The following is an 18,157-nucleotide window of genomic DNA, read 5'->3' as shown; positions in this document are numbered from 1 at the left end:
AATAAAATCCATACCTTTTGGAACAGAATCCACTAGGTGCGCACTATTGCCTTCCTTTCTCCGATATATTTGTATCATAATTGTATAATAAGGTTTTGATTAAATTCTTTTACCATCACAGCATATACTACTGGTGACTGGTTGATAAAAATTACTGTTTTAAACAAATATCAACAGCCTACTGCTTAAAAAATTTTCAACATATTCTCAAGAGTGAAATTTATTGTAAAAAAATTCTGTACTCACCAAAACGCGTAGGCATATTTTGATAAAGTGATGATTTTTCATTGACTGAGTAGCGAGATTCCTATATTACGATCAATAAAATCAGATATCTACATGAAGTCAATAAAATACGGAATTAATAATAAAGACATTAAATAAATAAGAAGGCTTATTCAATTGGTGAAATAATATAGTGAAAACCTGTCCAAGACGCTTTCTATGAGACAAACTTGTCTTGAACCAAATCAAAAGATAGTCCGGTCAATGACTAAAGCTTTCATATTTTCATATGCACCTTCATAAATGAAAACATGTCTCAAATCGGAAATAATTACAGCCCCTTGAAGTTTGTTTTCATGTAGGTTTCACTGTATTATAAATTTCCAGACAGCAGTAAACACGTTTTTTGTAATTTATATTCACACGAATCAATATGAAAGCTGATTCAAAATCACATGTATAAACTACTACTACATGCATCTGCAACCATACATGCATCTTGTAAATATTTCTCTGAGGAATTAATACATGCCAATTGCGTGTTCCAGAACAAAGCCACCAAATTTATCCCATCACCAAACTTTGAGAGACACTGGAAGGTGATAGCAATGCCAAAAACTTTTCCAGTCCACATTCTACCGTTTTGGAAAAAAAAAACTCAGAGAGGCGCAAACCCTGCTGCTGTGATTATTCTGCCTACAGGATATCTTCCAACAATTTTTCATGGCACAGCTTAGCACCAAGGAGCAATAGATAACATGAAAATTAATCATATTTGCACAGCTGAGCATGGTCAGAAATTTAAAAAGGTGTGAAAGGGGATATTTCATACTTAATAACAATAAACACTGAATATAATTTTCTTGAAAGAAAATTTACTTGCAGTAACCTACCCAAAGCACATTCATTTTATGATTAATAATCATTCGAGTTAATCATCTATCACTTTCAAGCAATGTTTCTAAGACTATGCTTTTTCTAGTTGGACATAGTTCATATTTTACGTTCTCTATAAATCCTTGAAGTTTTTTCATAGAATATTGAATCATCTGCAGGGCTCCCACTCAAAAAATGAGAAAAAGTAGGAAAACGCAGGACTAAAAAGTAGGATGGGGGACGGTAATCCCCTTAGACAACATAATCATAGCATAATGGAAAAAAATCCCTAAAAAATTTTTTTCAAATTTAAAAAAAAATTTAATTTTCAATTAACTTTTTTTTTCATAGCACTATTTAAGTTTCCTATAAGAGTGACTCAAGCCAAAGCAAAATGATAAATGACTTGGTTACAAAACCAATTTTTGGCCAAAACAGTGTACCAGCAACCACAGATAATTCTTTGCTCTCTCTCCTTATATAATTATATTACATTCTTTTTTTGAGTCTTCCAAAGTGCAGAGCTTGTCGACTCTCTTCGACAATGCACAGCAAATTTTGAAGATGTACGTTTTTTAAGAATGACGCTCCCTCGAGACCACTTTCAAAAGCACAGTGTGTAAAATGTGCAGATTACAAGACCCAATATAAATAAGGCAAGGTGAACCAGATAGTTTTACTGTGTTGTCCATAATTTTTTAAAGGGATTTGTTCACATTTTACTGTTCAATGCCAGTGTTGACAAATGAAGCACTTCCATTTCTAGCTTTTTGCTGAGCATTGTAAATATTGTTTATGCCTCTTCATGCCTTAAAAATACAGAAGACCACTGAATGCTATTGGGTGGCATCAGAATCACCAAACCTAGAATAGGCCTATGTATCCAACTTCTTTGAAATGTAAACTGTTGTTTCACCTATTTGCACCATAATTTTGAATGATGAATGTTACTGTCCAAGACCATGCATGAAGTAATAAATACAGAATTATTTTCCCATCCAGACAAAAGTTTTTAATGACTACTATACTTGTTGAACCCTCAAACTAAGCAAATGAAAAATTAATCAACCAAATGGTCCACATACACCCCCCCCCCCAAATAACATTAAAAATGATAAAATTTCTGCTTTGGCAGAATCATTAATTGCATTCTTCAACATTTGTAATATTTGGCAATATATCAATGATTTCCTGCTCAATTAAAATCAATTACACAAATTTTGTTGATAGGATTTGGTAAAAAAAATAGGACAGAAACTAGAAAGTAGGACAAAACCGAGAAAGTAGGACAAAAGTAGGACATTTTACCAAAAAGTAGGAAAAGTAGGAGAAGTGGGAGCCCTGCATCTGTATAACTACTCTCTGTGAGAACTTAGATATCAGCATGTCGTCCGATGCTCAGGCACTCTGTATAATTACTGCTTATAATTACGGTATAGCCTAATAGTGAAACCTGAAAAGCACACCATAATTCACATTTTATTCATTAGCCAATGAATAGGGCATCTTTGTTTTATGAATGGGTCAACATTTTTTTAGGTATTCAATGCAAAGAAGATATTAAGATCCAAAATATCATGTAATCATGCTAAACTACTCTGAGAACCACCCTTAGTTCACATATGAAGTTCTATCTGATTAATTTACAGTTTTAAGAAGTTGAAATTATGAAATTACTTTATGCCTTCTGTAGGTTTTCCTTTTATTTCTTCTGTTTTCATCAGAACCAGTTCCAGAGCGAGAGTATGCAGGCCCTTCAGAGGCAGTATACTTGTTTGGTTTTCTTTTGCTGACAAATGGCATTCCAGCATTTTGAAGTTTCATTTCAGTCCGATAGAGCTGAAAGCGAACAAAAAAATATTAGCCTTTCATTGGAATTCCAGGCTAAGTGTTGAGCTCTTAATGGCATTCTTTCACAGCCAGCAGATTGCAGAAAAATTGGCATGATCATATTTTACCAAATCATGTGTTACATCAGGGCGTGACAAATCAAGAGAGAATCTAGGTCCCCTACTAAATATATTTAGTAGGGGACCTAGATTCTCTATAATATTTTAAGACCCAATAGAGAAATTTTTTTTAGTTACTATGGTGATCTTACATTTGCGATTTGTCAAGCTCTCTGTTATATATCTAGTATAGGCTGGATATATATATTTATTAATCTGTGCAGAAGAAAAGCAATCATAAATATCTACATACAGTCAATGTTCATTTTTACTAACCCATATGGCTTTGAAAAACTATTTCATAAATGGGAAAGATATTTAAGGGAATAGCATATTGTTTGGGATCAGAAGATAAATTTGTATTAATGTGCAGTTCGTCAATTGGAGCTTTCCAAAATTGAGCATCAAATGTAGAAATAGTTTTCCTCCTATGATAACATATTTCAAATGAAAACAATGAACACAGACATTAGCAGACTTCTCAAAGATAACAGTGTCAATTTGTTGCTCCTATAGCCTCTTTCCTAAGGAAAGAAATATATTTTTTTTGCTTTCATATCTCTGTTCTACATTTTTTTCCTCATAGGCCAACAAAATATCTGTCAGCTGCAATTTACTATGTTTATCAGCAGGATAATTATTATTACCTATGATTTATCATGATACTGCAGCAATAGCCATGCTTGACTTACAAAAGAATTTCAATATGGCTACTCAAATGAGAGTTTGAGTAGAAAAAATCATCTTTTTTTGGGGGGGGGGGAGAGGAACAAATAAATGAATTCAATTAAATGAATGTCAATCTTTACCTCGCCTTTGAGCTCTTCCACAGACTTCCATGCAATTTCAAAATCTGAAAAATAAATTTTATCAATATCTTTTGCACAATATTAAAATTTAAATTTTATCTTTCAAATACAGTTATACCTTGTGGATAACAAAGATTTTTCTTCCCCTGATTTTTCAGCTTCAGCTATCACATTTTTTAGTGGATGTGGAGTCACACATTAATACAACAGAATTATGTTTTGAAGTGGAATATCACTCCCCCCCCTCCCCCAAACACCATCAGAATTACTGTCAATTGAGCTTGATGAAATAATGTCTTCATAAGAATCTCTTTTGAAAGAAACCCCTATTTCTATTTCTCGTAGTTTGTGAATCATATCATGCAAAATAAATTAATATGTTTAGAGACTTTCTCCCTTAAAGATCAGACTTACATTTTTACAAAGGAAATGCTAAGACTTGGCATTAAACTAAATAGCTCTGATGTTTTGTTCCAATCATTTGATCATTTTTGTCACACCATGGCCATTTTCTGCACAGGAGGGCTAATTAGACCGGGACCTACAATTTATTGCAGATTTCGAATGACAGTTTTTTTGTTCATACTAACCAAGAAATAGGTGTGCAGACCTCTCGATATGGGACTTCCTGACGTACTAACCTTTTGTGTCAGAAAGGTTCCCATTCCTCCCACATGGGAGGAAGGAATGGGGGGACAAATTTTTTGCAAATTCATATTTCTTACAAAAAATAAAATATTTGCTCACTTTGAAGTGTTATATATTTCGTTTTCTTATTCCAAAACTGATAAGTTTCTTACTGTATCAGTTTTACAACATTTTATAACTGAAAAAAAACTGTTAGTTTAAATAACAACAGTGAAATATGTCTGTGTAAATAATGTCTGATAGATGGCAGCACCTATAACATATGTTATTCTCTGATCAGTGTACTGTTTGTTCTCATTCCTCTTGTAACCGTCCTTGTACGTGTTGTGTAGTTTGTAGTAATGTTTGTGTAATAAAACTATATCGTAACTATCCACGGACTCATCCTAATAGGTTATGGAGCCCGTCGCATGAGATTATTTTTGTGACTACAAACTCGCGAGTTCTAATGTTTTTTAACGATCTTTCTCGCGCCGATTAGTTTTCTCTCCAACATGGCGATCACTGAAGAATAGGAAGCATTGAGGCGGGAATTGGAAACTCTGAGGCTTTCGATGTCGACGACTTCCAAGACTGTGACAACCAGTTTTGCCGTAGGCACATTGCCTGAATCGAAACATCTCGAAGGTCCGAAAAATTTCACCAATTGGAAATTCGCCATGAAGAACTTCCTCATTGACTGTGGTTTGTGCCGGGAACCGAACCAATCAACAACGCATTGGATCGCCGAGCTCTCGCGAAAATCAACTTGTCTCTCAAGCCTGCGACTGCGATGATCACGCGGAAATGTGAAACTTCCAAAGAAGCATGGGACTTGCTCAATGACACCTTCGAAGATAAAGGTATTGTTCGTGTGGTAGGCCTGTATCAGAGTCTTCTGGACATTCGTTTTCACGATTGCCATACAGTAGACGAATACCTGAATAAATTCATGATCGTCGCGGAACAACTCGAAAATGTCTTCAAGCCATTGGACGACCACGTCATCGGTGGTTTCATTCTCGCGAAATTACCGGACTATTACAAGCTTCTCGCCCTGGGTATTCGCGGATCTGGACAAGAAATCACGACTTCATTCGTGAAAAGCCTGCTGCTGGAAGACGCAACTGAAGTTCCGAAACCGCCATCGAATTCCGCGTTTTTCGTGAAAAAGCAACCTGCCAGTGCTACAAAAGGAATCCGTTGTTTCAATCACAATGAGCACGAACACAAGTCTATGACCTGCTCGAAACCAAAAAGGAAAAATCGCCAGAAAACTGAAAGTAAGTGTTCTGCTAATGCAGTTTGCTCTGAAAAAGAAATTGCTTCTGGGGCAACTGTTTCTTCTGTATTTTCTGCCGCGGTTTTCTCTGACAAACATGAATGGTTCATAGACTCTGGTGCATCAACTCATCTCAGTTGTTCATTGCCAATTTCACACGATGTATCACCCGAAAAGTGCTTAGCTCTTCAAAAACACTGCATGCTAAAGATGTCAAGTCTGTGCCTACACTCACGCTGAATTTGTTAAGTGTTCAAGACAATCAATCTGCAATAAAATCTAATAAAATCTGCCGAGAGCCCAAAATTCTGTGCTCGCACCAAACATATTGATGTAAGGCATCATCATATTAGATCCAAGATCAGAGAAAGGGACATACTCCTTGAATATGTCCAGAGTCAAGATATCATTGCAGACATACTTACGAAAGGACTGCCAAGACCAGCTCATCAAAAGCTTTGCAAAGAACTGGGACTTGCCACCCGATTTCCACTAAGATAATTCAGACAGATTGAATTAAAGGGGGGTGTTAGTGTAAATAACAACAGTGAAATATGTCGGTGTAAATAATGTCTGATAGATGGCAGCACCTATAACATATGTTGTTATACTCTGATCAGTGTACTGTTTGTTCTCATTCCTCTTGTAACCGCCCTTGTACGTGTTGTGTAGTTTGTAGTAATGTTTGTGTAATAAAACTATATCGTAACTATCCACAGACTCATCCTAATAAAACAATATGGAATTTTTTTTTGAGAAAAGTATCCCTTATTCCTCCCAGCTCTCCCATACATAAAGTAAATAAAAATAATTGTGGTATATTATCACAGCAATGAGAACGCTATTAAAGACTCACCTGACCAAGATGACTCTTCTTTCTTGCGACTCATCTTTTAATGCTCACCAGATATTAGACAGCTTTACCGCATCTTTTCCTGCTCTGCATGTACTTTTTTTTAAACAATTGCCTATACATAGCAGCCATAAGAAAGAAAGCTGTGAATGAATTTAATAGCAATATAAAAATAGTCAAATTTACATTAAATACTGAATTGGTAATAGGTAAACTCATAATTACTGAAAAATTTAGTGAGTACAGTAGCTTTCTGTAATCCGGCACATATCAGAGCAGGGGTATGGCAGATTACTGGGAAGTCTTCGAAAAAACAATGCATTCAAATTATTTAAACTTACTGCATGTGCTATAAAACCAAAAATGAACTGAACTTAAAATAGGTAAAGTCATTTACCGCTATAGTTTTAATTCTGCAATCATGTTTTTATTGAATCCAGTGAGGTTTTTTTTTTTTTGTCTTGACCATTGTATTATTTGAAATGGAGTCCTTTTTTTTATTATTTTCCGATCCTGTAACTGGTCTAGGATGTTAACTGCTGTGGTAATTGAATGGTCATAGTAACGGACTCGCATTGCAAGAACCTGGATTCAAACCAAGATTTAAGCTACGGTCACATTTTTTGCAAAATGCGAAAGAAAAGCATAGAATGCAAAAAAAGTAGTAGCCACTTTCGCAAAAATGTGTACAGGAGGTACGCAACGAATAGACATCCAACCATCAATCATTACATTAGGGGTCATTCAAGTATTATGTCAGCATCGAGGGGGGAGGGGTTTGAAAGTTGCTTACGTCATCAACCACCATTTTTGAAGATATGAAATATTCTAAGCTGCTGACAAGGGGGAAGGGGTCAAAAATGGCTAAAAATCTGCTGACGTAATACTTGAATAGCATTGTAGCATTTTGCTAAAGCTATTCCCCCCATTTTTGCTTTTTTGCGAAAGAAATTTTTTATCCAGCTTAAACCCTGATTTAAACCCCACCGTTGCAAGTGATGGTCGACTTAAGTTAGTTTTCTGTGGTTCCCAACTTCAAGGTGGAAATGCAAGCCGATATCCCAGTTGGAAATGTCTTGCCACAGAGAGCAACAGGCCCACAATGATAAAATTATTCAACCATCACATTTTTCACTTATAGTTTGAAAAATTGATGGCAGATAGCAGCCCTATAACAAGCATTACACAGAAACGAGCTTCACGTTAGGTTCACAATACATACACCCATATTCCTCAGCATGGCCCAGGTCTTCAACCACCTATTAAAATCACTGCATTGAGACAGAGTGGCGAGCCATGATCTGGTTAGGAGGAAAAGATCTAGGATGTTATATTTTCAATCTTGATCCCTTATTTGATCTAGAATGCAAGGGTTATTATTGTTTTGTTCTTTTGTTTTTATAGTCATTTTTTTAACAGCATTCTTTTATCAGCGAGAAAGACATTTTAAAGCATAACTCTGTTTCACTCTTGGCAACTTCACGTCATGCATTCTGACATTTTGTTCACCAAAAAAAAGTGCCAGCACATCGCCAAAAAGGGATTATACCACAGCTGTCACCTTTACAGAGTGAGAATTATGGAGGTTTTTACGTGGACCTAAATTCCATACAAAAATAAGTAAAAGAGGAATTTTTGAAAAACAATATGAGTTTCCCATTAATTAAAGTAGAATTGTAAGGATTTTTTCCTCCTTTGCAAAAACATGACATCGTTCAAGTCTTCACCAATCATCTTTAATCAATTGGTTGAATTACATGTCATTACCACTCTCAAATCAAATCACGGCAACAAAAAAAAACCACTGTCAGACCCAGGGTTTCCCCCAACTTTTCGTCAATTGTAGCAATTTGGCTAATCAGATGGAAAAAGTTGTAGCCAAATGAGAGAGAACCTTAGCTGAACTGACGCGCCATAAAATTCGGATTCCAAAACAAAGGTTCAAGTCATATCAAGTTCAAGATGGAAAAATAAATTGAAATAAAAATCGTACAAAGAGAAACTGTTTGATATAAAATGGAAATTACAGTACAAAAAAATATTTGAATGCTCAAGAATTCGCCATGATTTTTTTCCTGCCCACAATTCAAAAGCATTTTTAAAAATTGTTGCCTGCTGGGACCATAAACAGAAATACTGTTTTAATGACATACACATACATGATACTAAGAAAAAGACTATCATACAGTAAAGGGTTCAAACATGTAGTCTCAGGAGTGCAGTCAACTAGTCATGCTTCCAGACAAGATAGCCACACCCTCCTTTGGAACCATACTGAAAATCGCTGAAGGTTGTTTGCAATTGGCCAACAAAAATTTCACTTCCAGATTTTTGCAGATGTCAAATGACCAATTTGACCATCAAGCGATTTGGCAAATTTGATCTTTTATTTATTCACGAAATGATATATTTTGTTGCGATTTGGTGCAATGTTGATCAGCAGTGCAAACCCAGGTCAGACCCGAAATGGGACATACAGACCTAACGAGACATCAGGCAAATCAGATAGAAGTCATCTCACCAATTTTGGATGACAAAAAGCAGAATCAAAGCTTGATATTTGGCTAATTTTGACATCATTCCTCCAAAATGAAATATTTTTTGTGATTCAATGCAGTGGCGACAATTTACATTATGCCTGTGATATTTCGAGAATAAAAAAAAGAAAGCAACAGTCTTTCATTCTAGCTAAATTCTTTTGGAATATATTCCCCCCCCCCAAAAAAAAGTAAGGATTTTTTATGAATGTGTGGTCGTTATTCGAAATTCTTTTTTTTTCAAAAGTCTGCGAAATGGAGCAGAAATTTGAGAACTTCAATGAACATCTGGGAGACTCCGCAGCTATTCATAATATAGCTGTTCAGCTCCCTCTTTGTTGCAAGCCAAAGTGAGAGGGGGAGAAGTAGCTGCACCCATATTGCACCAACGGAGGGGAAAAAAATACTGGCAAGTAGCAAGACGATAGCCCATTAGCTGAGCGAGTGTGCTAGATAACGTTATAATAAAGAGTAACTTTAGTGGCGGTAGCGAATAAAACCAAGAACGAGTAGCTAGTAAATTCGCCCAGCCGCTGTGGTGGTCGAGTGGTCACAGTGATGAACTCTCATCGAGAAGGCCTGGGTTCAAACCCCACCGTCGCCACATTGACGGTCGGCTAAAGTTGGTTTTCTGTGGTTCCCAACTTCGAGGTGAAAATGCAAGCCAATCTTTCCATTAAAAAGTCTCGCCACAGACAGCAACAGGCCTACAACATAAAATCATCAATCATTACACTTCGTTCATAGTTCAAAAAATAGGAGGCTGTGGCAGCACTATAACAAGCATTACACAGAAACAAGCTTCTCATTAGGTTCACAACACAGACGCACATTCCAACACATACCAATTCATTAGAAGTTCCGCAGAGGAATATGGACGAGACGCGTGTATGGTTAGTAGTAATAAATTCGCCCCATGTAAGTGAGCCTCAAGTGTTGGTTATGACGAGGAGCGCCCTGGGTCAAAAAAGTTTCAGGACCCCTACAATAACCTATGGATTTGTACACGTTAAAAACACTTGTATGAACAAAAAATAGCACAATATAAAAAAACAGCATGCTAATTCATATTAAAAACACAAAATAACTGATGTTTGAAAAAACAAAACGTTCCACATACCATAGGAATTTTTTTTTATAAAATTCAAAATTAGTCTCTCCCTTACATTAATATACAGCATTATATGCTCTAGTAACAAATTAAATATATACATGAGACACCATTTTATACGTTAACATTCAAATTTCAAATCCTCTATTTATTGAATGCCATTAGTTTGACAGCGAATTGAATAATGAAATTTAAATGTGCGTCACACATACTTTTCATATTGAATGTATTTCTTGATAATTGGTGACCATTACTCTGTAGGCGACCGCTTGAACTATTTGAAGTTTCCTGAAGATTTGTTTATTTTCAAGTTCGATTCTGCCCGGGCGAGTAAAAGGGATCTGGGAGAAACTCCTGATCAAGAGGAGCGCCATAAAAATGTTTCCTACATTATTTTCGGAAGATAGTCCGAGTTTCCGATAACCCTGTATGATTATTATTGTTATGTATCATTTTTTCACCCAGTTCTTGAATATTAATTTAACTAACCTGTATAATTATTATTATTAACTATCCTCTACCAGTAATCGACTAGAGAACATCATCGGAAAAAAATTTGAATCGATTATGGAATAGGTACTGCCATCTAATGTTCTTGAAAAGGAAATCAACCTCAGTTGTAGTACCATTCCTGAGGACTAGATGGCAATGATCCTTGCATTTGGAAAATATTTTTGCACATAATGACATTGTTTCGGTCAGAGCCGTACAGCTTCTGGGAAGAACTATAGTGAGTCAAGGCCACTGAGCAATAAGTAAACTATTCTAATGTATCGCCTGTGAAATATCTTTTATTGAAATTTTGGGTCATCACCTGGTCATCTTCCTTAATGTGTTGATTACTGCTGAGCTATATGTATGCAATAATTATTACAAAGTCTTAATTAGAGGAAAAAGTGTTAGTTTCTGGTGCCCTTACAATGAGAGAAATCATGGCAGTTGTAGAGTCATGATGAAAATAAATCTAATGAAAATGTAAATAATTACTTATATGCTGTGAATAATTGCATATGTTGGAAAGGGAAAAATGCCTTCAAATTTAGAGTTTGTCTGTGTAAAATACTAGATAAAGGTTTGCATTGTAACTAAGTAATTATTTGATAGCAAACATATGAGTGCTCTTGTGAATTGTGATTTCAATATTCCAAATTATTCTCTGTGGACCTGTTTGTAAATTGTTTATTGGAAAAAACTTGTATGTGCACATTATTGTATATATGTTTGAAAAAAAATATTAAACACTTTTTTTTTCTCTCTAATTTTTATTTAATTTCTTGCATTGAAAGTTCTTTTTTTAGCATTTAATTCGCGGAAATATTCACTGATGCGAATTTTCGAAGTGGAAGCCTTCACCAAAATGAAAAACACAACATTAGAAATGTATGTTGTTTTTTTATAAAAAAAATAGTTCCTCTTAAGTTTTGGAAAAGAAAGGGTATTTCGTGTACGAAAGTAAGTATTCATTTTTATACATTTTCTTAAAGATAAAGAATACATAATTATTGGCCGAGAAGTGAAAAAAAAACGGAATGTACATGTCTCGTATTTGGAATTGCCCCATTGCATTAACATGGTCAGGAAATGTTTTGCCCGATTCGCTCCAAGAGGGTGATGCGGTCGCGTAGGACGACGGCTCGCGCAGCCCTCACTCCACTATACTTATAGCTCAGTGGTCAAGGCAGACCGAATTTACTCAGTCATGTATACAAACTAAATGTTGAAGATTATTTGGTGATTGTCGGTTACATGGATAACTACATGTGCGTGTTTTTTTTTTTTGTTTTTTTTTTGAATTTGCGGCTTTTATAAAGAGTTTAATTACATCGATGGCAGCAGGGCTGTAACTAAGATTTTTGCTGCCTTGGGCAAACATCATTCAGCCGCCTGGGGCAAACATTATTTCATCACCAGCACAAATTGGAAAATTTAAAATGTGATAATTCAATAACGGCGTTTTTTTTTTGTTCCCACCTAAAACTGCCAACCCCTCTAAAATTTTCCTCCCAGGCCAGTTGCCACCCTCTTTTCCGCCGCCCGTGGAGATGGCAGCCTGCATCAGCGATTTCGTCAGTGCCAGAATTCAATTTTAACCTGCGGGCCGCATCGAGCTTATATTACTGAAGGGAACATCCAGCCGCCGCGACGGCAGCGACGTCAAATGCAAGGAAGTCACGTGACTCAGTGAAAACGAAGTTCGTGCCTGGCAATTTGCCCATAGAAATGTACAGTTTGGTAGGGTGACCATACGTCCCGTATTTCCCGGGACAGTCCCGGTATTTTCTGTATTTTTGGTCGTCCCGACTTTTTCGCAAAAGTGTCCCGGTTTTTCCCGTATTTTACACAACGCTTACTTGAATTTTTATTCTTTATTGAAGTCAAAGATTGAAATTATTTTTCAACTAATAAACTATATTATGATAATTATGACTATAAATGAGAATATTTACCTCCCACATTTGTCTTGGTGAACGTTGTTTTCGTGAAATTCATTTTAATCCTCTGCAATTTGCAGTAACGCTTCATTTCCCGCCATTGTGATTTTACCGTAATTTTAACAATATTTGGCAACTTTGCCCAGTTTTGGCGTCATTTTTGGCGATTATTGGCGATGTCCCGTATTTCCCCGTATTTGGAATCTCGATGTCCCGTATTTCTCTCGAGGAAATATGGTCAGCCTAGTAATGCATCATTTCCCGCCATTGTGATTTTTCCGTAATTTCAACAATATTTGGCAACTTTGTTTGGTTTTGGCGTCGTTTTTGGCGATAATTGGCGAAGTCCCGTATTTTCCCGTATTTGGAATCCCGATGTCCCGTATTTCTCTCGAGGAAATATGGTCAGCCTACAGTTCGGTCTCTAAATAATGGGTTTTAAAGATTAAAAAAAGATAGAGAACACTCATCTAAAGACAAAAAAGATTAAATTATTTATTTCATTAATAATGGAATGATTTCTTTCATTAATGCTGAAATTATTTCTTTCATTAATGCCGAAATTATTTCTTTCATTAATGCTGAAATTATTTCTTTCATTAATGCTGAAATTATTTCTTTCATTGATTATGAAATTATATCTCGATAATTCTGGAACTATCTCTTCATTAATTTTGGAATTATCTCTTCATTAATTTTAGAATTATCTCTTTCATTAATTTTTGAATTATCTCATTCATTAATTTTGGAATTATCTCTCATTAATTTTGGAATTATCTCTTTCATTAATTTTGGAATTATCTCTTTCATTAATTTTGGAATAATCTCTTTCATTAATTTTGGAATTATCACTTTCATTAATGGTGAAATTATTTCTTTTATTAATGCTGGAATTATTTCTTTCATTGATTTTGAAATTATATCTCACTAATTCTGGAACTACCTCTTTAATTAACTTTGGAATTATCTCTTTCCTTAATTCTGGAATTATCTCTTTCCTTAATTCTGGAATTATGTCTTTCCTTAATTCTGGAATTATGTCTTTCCTTAATTCTGGAATTATGTCTTTCCTTAATTCTGGAATTATCTATCATTTATTCTCAAATGAATCTGGAGTTATTTCTTTCAATTGTTTTGGAATTGCACCTCTTTAATGCTGAAATGACCTCTTTCATTGATTTTGGAATTATCTCTTCCATTAATTCTAGAATTTTTCTTTCATTAATTTAGGAATTACCTCTTTCCTTAATTCTGGAATTATCTCTTTAATTAATTCTAGAATTTTTCTTTCATTAATTTTGGAATTATCTCTTTAATTAATTCTATAGTTTTTCTTTCATTAATTTTGGAAGTATCTCTTTAATTAATTCTATAGTTTTTCTTTCGTTAATTTTGGGATTATCTCTTTCCTTAAATCTGGAATTCTCGCTTTCATCAATTTTGGAAGCATCACATTTTGGACCAGCGCGTCCGCTGAGAAAGCATGGGGAATCATGGGTTGCCAGATGAAACCAGTCATCGCTCTATTGAAGGGACCAAGTAAGCCCAAAGAAACCGTGGCTTCCCACGCTTTCCTATGAGAAACATCCCCGTTTTAAAAAAACATTTAAAAATTTTCTATTCACTTCAGGAACTCGATTTCTTTTTTTTCTCAATTTCTGTGTATATATTCACACAATTTGATCGAGAGCTTTTACAATTTCGGTTGTTATTTGTTTTCGAATATTAATTTCAACAACATGGAACCTTTTGCAAAAATAACCAGAATTTATCATATCTTGTGCCACAACATTTCTTTTTAGCATTTTAATTTTTTAAAAATTCAGCCAAAGCATATGTAACACCTCAGAGCTGAGAGAGAGACAATGTTTAAAGACACTTGAACAAGCGGTGTTTGAAAAAATTTTGACTTTTTTTTTTTTTTTTGCGAAAAGAGCATTTTAATGCTCTTAGCATATATAATGCTCTGAGCATGCATAAAATAGGCATTAGCATATATATAATGCCTTTCAGCTGTTTATATTGAAATATTGCAGAAATACTTCCAGTCCAGGTAGAACAAAAACTCGAACACAGGCAATTTTAAATTTCAAATTCAATACGAAACTGTGTTTTGTCAAATTTTAAAAGCTAAGTAATAGGTACAAAATGAAGAAATTTAGAAGAAAAAAAAAATTTTACCCTTAAGAATTCTAACTGATCACACCATGATGAAGGAGATGTAGACTATTTATAAAAAATGGGTCTGGCGCTCTATTTAACTGTTTCACGGTCACAAAATAAAGAGGGGAAAAAAACAGCCAAGTGATTATTTTCCAATACTATTTTCCAATTTTATCTAAATACTATAGAGATTACTACGCCAGAGGGAGGACTCAGCACGGCTCGTAAAAAAAGTTTTTTATTTTGGTTATTAAGTTATTAAGTTTCGGATGGGCAGCATATATTTCAGTAATATGTGTTCAAGAATACGAGAGTGGAACGGATGAAGGGTGGCGAAATTCGTACATCCTACAGACAGCAAAACCATAAATACACAGTGGGGGAGGACGTTCGAACACTTCCAGCACTTTGAGGCTCTGGGCGGCAAAATTCTGTTTGCCCCGGGCGGGTGAATCAGGGAGGACATTTTGCCTCGGCTGGCAAAATGTCTAGCTACGACCCTGTCTGAAGGTGCTCAAGCACCTCAGAATTGATTCAGAAATCAAAATTCCTCATGTAAAGCTTAAGACGAGCGCCCATAGGCCTGAAACACTTTCAAAAGGCCCCGGATCTATCATAATGCTGAACGAAACAAAAAGGCAAAATAAACAGTTAAAAGAAGAAAATTATGAAAGTTGTATTTTATTGGAGCTTCATATTATTTTAATTAATTATATTCCCATAGACATTAATGGGATACATCGAATTTTTAAAAAGAATGAAAGAATTTTGAAGGCACTGAACTACTACCCGAAATGTAGGACATTTTTCCAAAGAAAAAGTTGGGACGGCCACTCTGGTGGGTGAATGGTCATAATGCATGGGGCATGGCCTCCCCAGCTTCAGAGGTGGAGACGACTGACATAATGTATATGTGTATATATGAATTGACATCATCATCATCACGCCCGCTCCAACAATAATGACCGTGCCCCCCCCCCCAGACTTCCAAGTCTATCTCCGCCTATGCTCTAGTGATACGAATCCGTCACTGTGACTACACGATGGCAGTGCGGCAGTTGTACTATGGTCGTTTAGCTACAAGATTGCCCCTAGTCAGTAGCGGTTTTGGCACCCTTTCCAAATGCGTGGGATGTAACGTCCTGGGGGGTGCTAAAACGAGTGGAAAATTTTTTGTTTTGTACAACATCCTTTCCTTTACGATCTTCACTTGAACATGCACATCATCGTTAAGCGTAAGAAACCGTTTCCCGCTAAGTTCCAGCACTTTTCAGTCTCCGACAATTTTTTTAAGTCCGAACATCCTAAACAAGACGCTATTCAAGCAATAGGCTCTTCAGCTGGATTTTCCTAGGAGCAGGTTTTCTGTGCCACGCGCAACGTGATTTGCCCAGCTCGACACGCCGGCCACTCACCAGTAAGAAAAGCAGCGTGACTGTTTTCCTACAGAGCGCCTGACGACAGCGCTTTGTGATTGGCCGACTGCTTCTGGAGGAGTCAAATGCGTCGTGCGCCGCGATTTTGCCGATATTCTCTTCACTCTTGTATGTTTTCTTTCCCTTCCCTTCAAACCGGAGCATGCAGACGACAGAGTAGCTGATGCCAAAGCGATATACTTTTATATAGCCGCCCTGATCTGATGCGCCTCGCAAGGAAAACACAAACGCGTAGCGTAATTATGTAACACGTTTCTGTCAGCACGAAATAGTCTAATTCGGTTCCCGCTGCGCGACAAACCTATTAATATGAAAACCCTGCTTTCTTCAAAAAAAATTGTTGGAAGTTAAAGAATGGTGAAAATCGTTTGGAAACGACTTCTCCGAAAAGTCGAACAGTTCCTTGTGTAGTGACCGAAAAAATGTACGGACAGCTCTGCATAACGACACTTTTATTCGAACAATTTTAGGGCATCAATGTTAATTTTACCCTGATTTTGAAGACAGTTATCTAAAAAATGAATGGAAGTGGGGAAAAAATCAATTTTTTTCATTCAGGTCCGTTTCTTACGAGCTGGATGGTTCGTTCCGTTCTGTTCCGTGCGAGCAAAGCTGACAAACTGAACTGGATGTTGAAATGTAAAGTTCAGTTAATTTTTCTAATTAACCATACAAAACAAGAAACACCTCAAAGCAGCAGACGACAAGTCCAAGAATTAGAATCATTCGTTTTGTTCAGTTCTGTGTGAGCAATGCCGATAAACTGAACTGGATGTTGGAATTCCAAGTTCAGTTGTTTTTCCAAGGAGCTGTCCGAAACATTGAACTTCTGGAAAAACAGCAGACGACAGGTTGAAGAAGTAGAAGCATTCGTGCAGTTCGGTTCCGTGTCAGCAAAGCCGACAAACGGAACTGAATATCGAAATGGCAAGTTCAGTTCTTTTTTTTAAGGAACCGTCAAAAACAAGGGACAGCCCTGGAATAGCAGCAGACGACAGGTCCAAGAAGAATAGAGTGACCATACGTCCCGTATTTCCCGGGACAGTCCCGGTATTTTCTGTTTTTTTGGCTGTCTCGACTTTTTAGCAAAAGTGTCCCAGTTTTTCCCATATTTTGCACGAAGCCTACTTGAATTTTTATTCTTTATTGAAGTCAAAGATTGAAATTATTTTCAAGTTATAAATTATATTATGATAACTACAACTATAAATGAGTATATGAATCTCCCACATTTGTCTTAGTGAAATTTTCCCGTCATTGTGATTTCTCCATTATTTCAACAATATTTGGCGACTTTGCTCGGTTTTGGCGTTATTTTGGCAATAATTAGCGATGTCCCGTATTTTGAATCCCAATGTCCCGTATTTCTCTTGAAGAAATATGGTCAGTTTAAAGAAGAAGAGATTCGTTCTGTTTAGTTCCGTGTCAGCAAAGCCGATAAACTGAACTGGATGTTGAAATTCCAAGTTCAGTTCTTTCTTCCAAGGAACCGTCCAAAACAAAGAATACCTCTGGAAAAGCAGCAGACGACAGGTCCAAAAAGAAGAGTCATTTGTTCTGTTTGATTCCATGTGAGCAAAGCCGATAAACTGAACTGGATGTTGAAATTCCAAGTTCAGTTCTTTCGTCCAAGGAACCGTCCAAAACAAGGAACACCTCTGGAAAAGCAGCAGACGACAGGTCCAAGAAGTAGAATCATTCGTTCTGTTCGGTGACCATGTTTATCCTCAAAACATACGGGTAATCGAGATCTCAAAATCATCAATAAGATTGGCAAAATCGAAGATTTTGATTGACTTGCCTTCGAATCAATCAAAACTATTTGCTGCTTTCCTGTTGCTCCATTCAGAATAAGAC

The 18,157-nt window shown here is 36.1% G+C and overlaps 1 protein-coding gene across 2 annotated transcripts in view; it reads right to left on the bottom strand.

Moving 5' to 3' along the window:
- The window catches only part of LOC149083880 (uncharacterized), a 94,971-nt gene extending 84,359 nt beyond the window's left edge, over positions 1–10,612 (bottom strand). Inside the window, exons 1-5 of one of the 2 annotated variants that reach the window (XM_089234253.1) lie at positions 10,482–10,612; positions 6,625–6,736; positions 3,860–3,903; positions 2,779–2,940; positions 247–307 (exon numbers count right to left, since the gene is read on the bottom strand). In XM_089234253.1, the coding sequence (XP_089090379.1) occupies positions 247–307; positions 2,779–2,940; positions 3,860–3,903; positions 6,625–6,658 (301 nt within the window). In that variant the 5' untranslated portion in view covers positions 6,659–6,736; positions 10,482–10,612. Of the gene's footprint in view, positions 1–246; positions 308–2,778; positions 2,941–3,859; positions 3,904–6,624; positions 6,765–10,481 lie in introns of both variants that reach the window. The other variant, XM_089234254.1, reaches the window with a different exon arrangement.
- Positions 10,613–18,157: the final 7,545 nt, after the last annotated feature.

Source organism: Pholcus phalangioides, unplaced genomic scaffold (assembly GCF_987345545.1).
Source record: "Pholcus phalangioides strain wild (caught in Gottingen) unplaced genomic scaffold, Ppha-v1.0 ptg000008l_1, whole genome shotgun sequence".
NCBI classification, from domain to species: Eukaryota; Metazoa; Arthropoda; class Arachnida; order Araneae; family Pholcidae; genus Pholcus; species Pholcus phalangioides.
The sequence above is the reverse complement of the archived record's forward strand: the minus strand, read 5'-3'. Positions and strand labels throughout refer to the sequence as shown.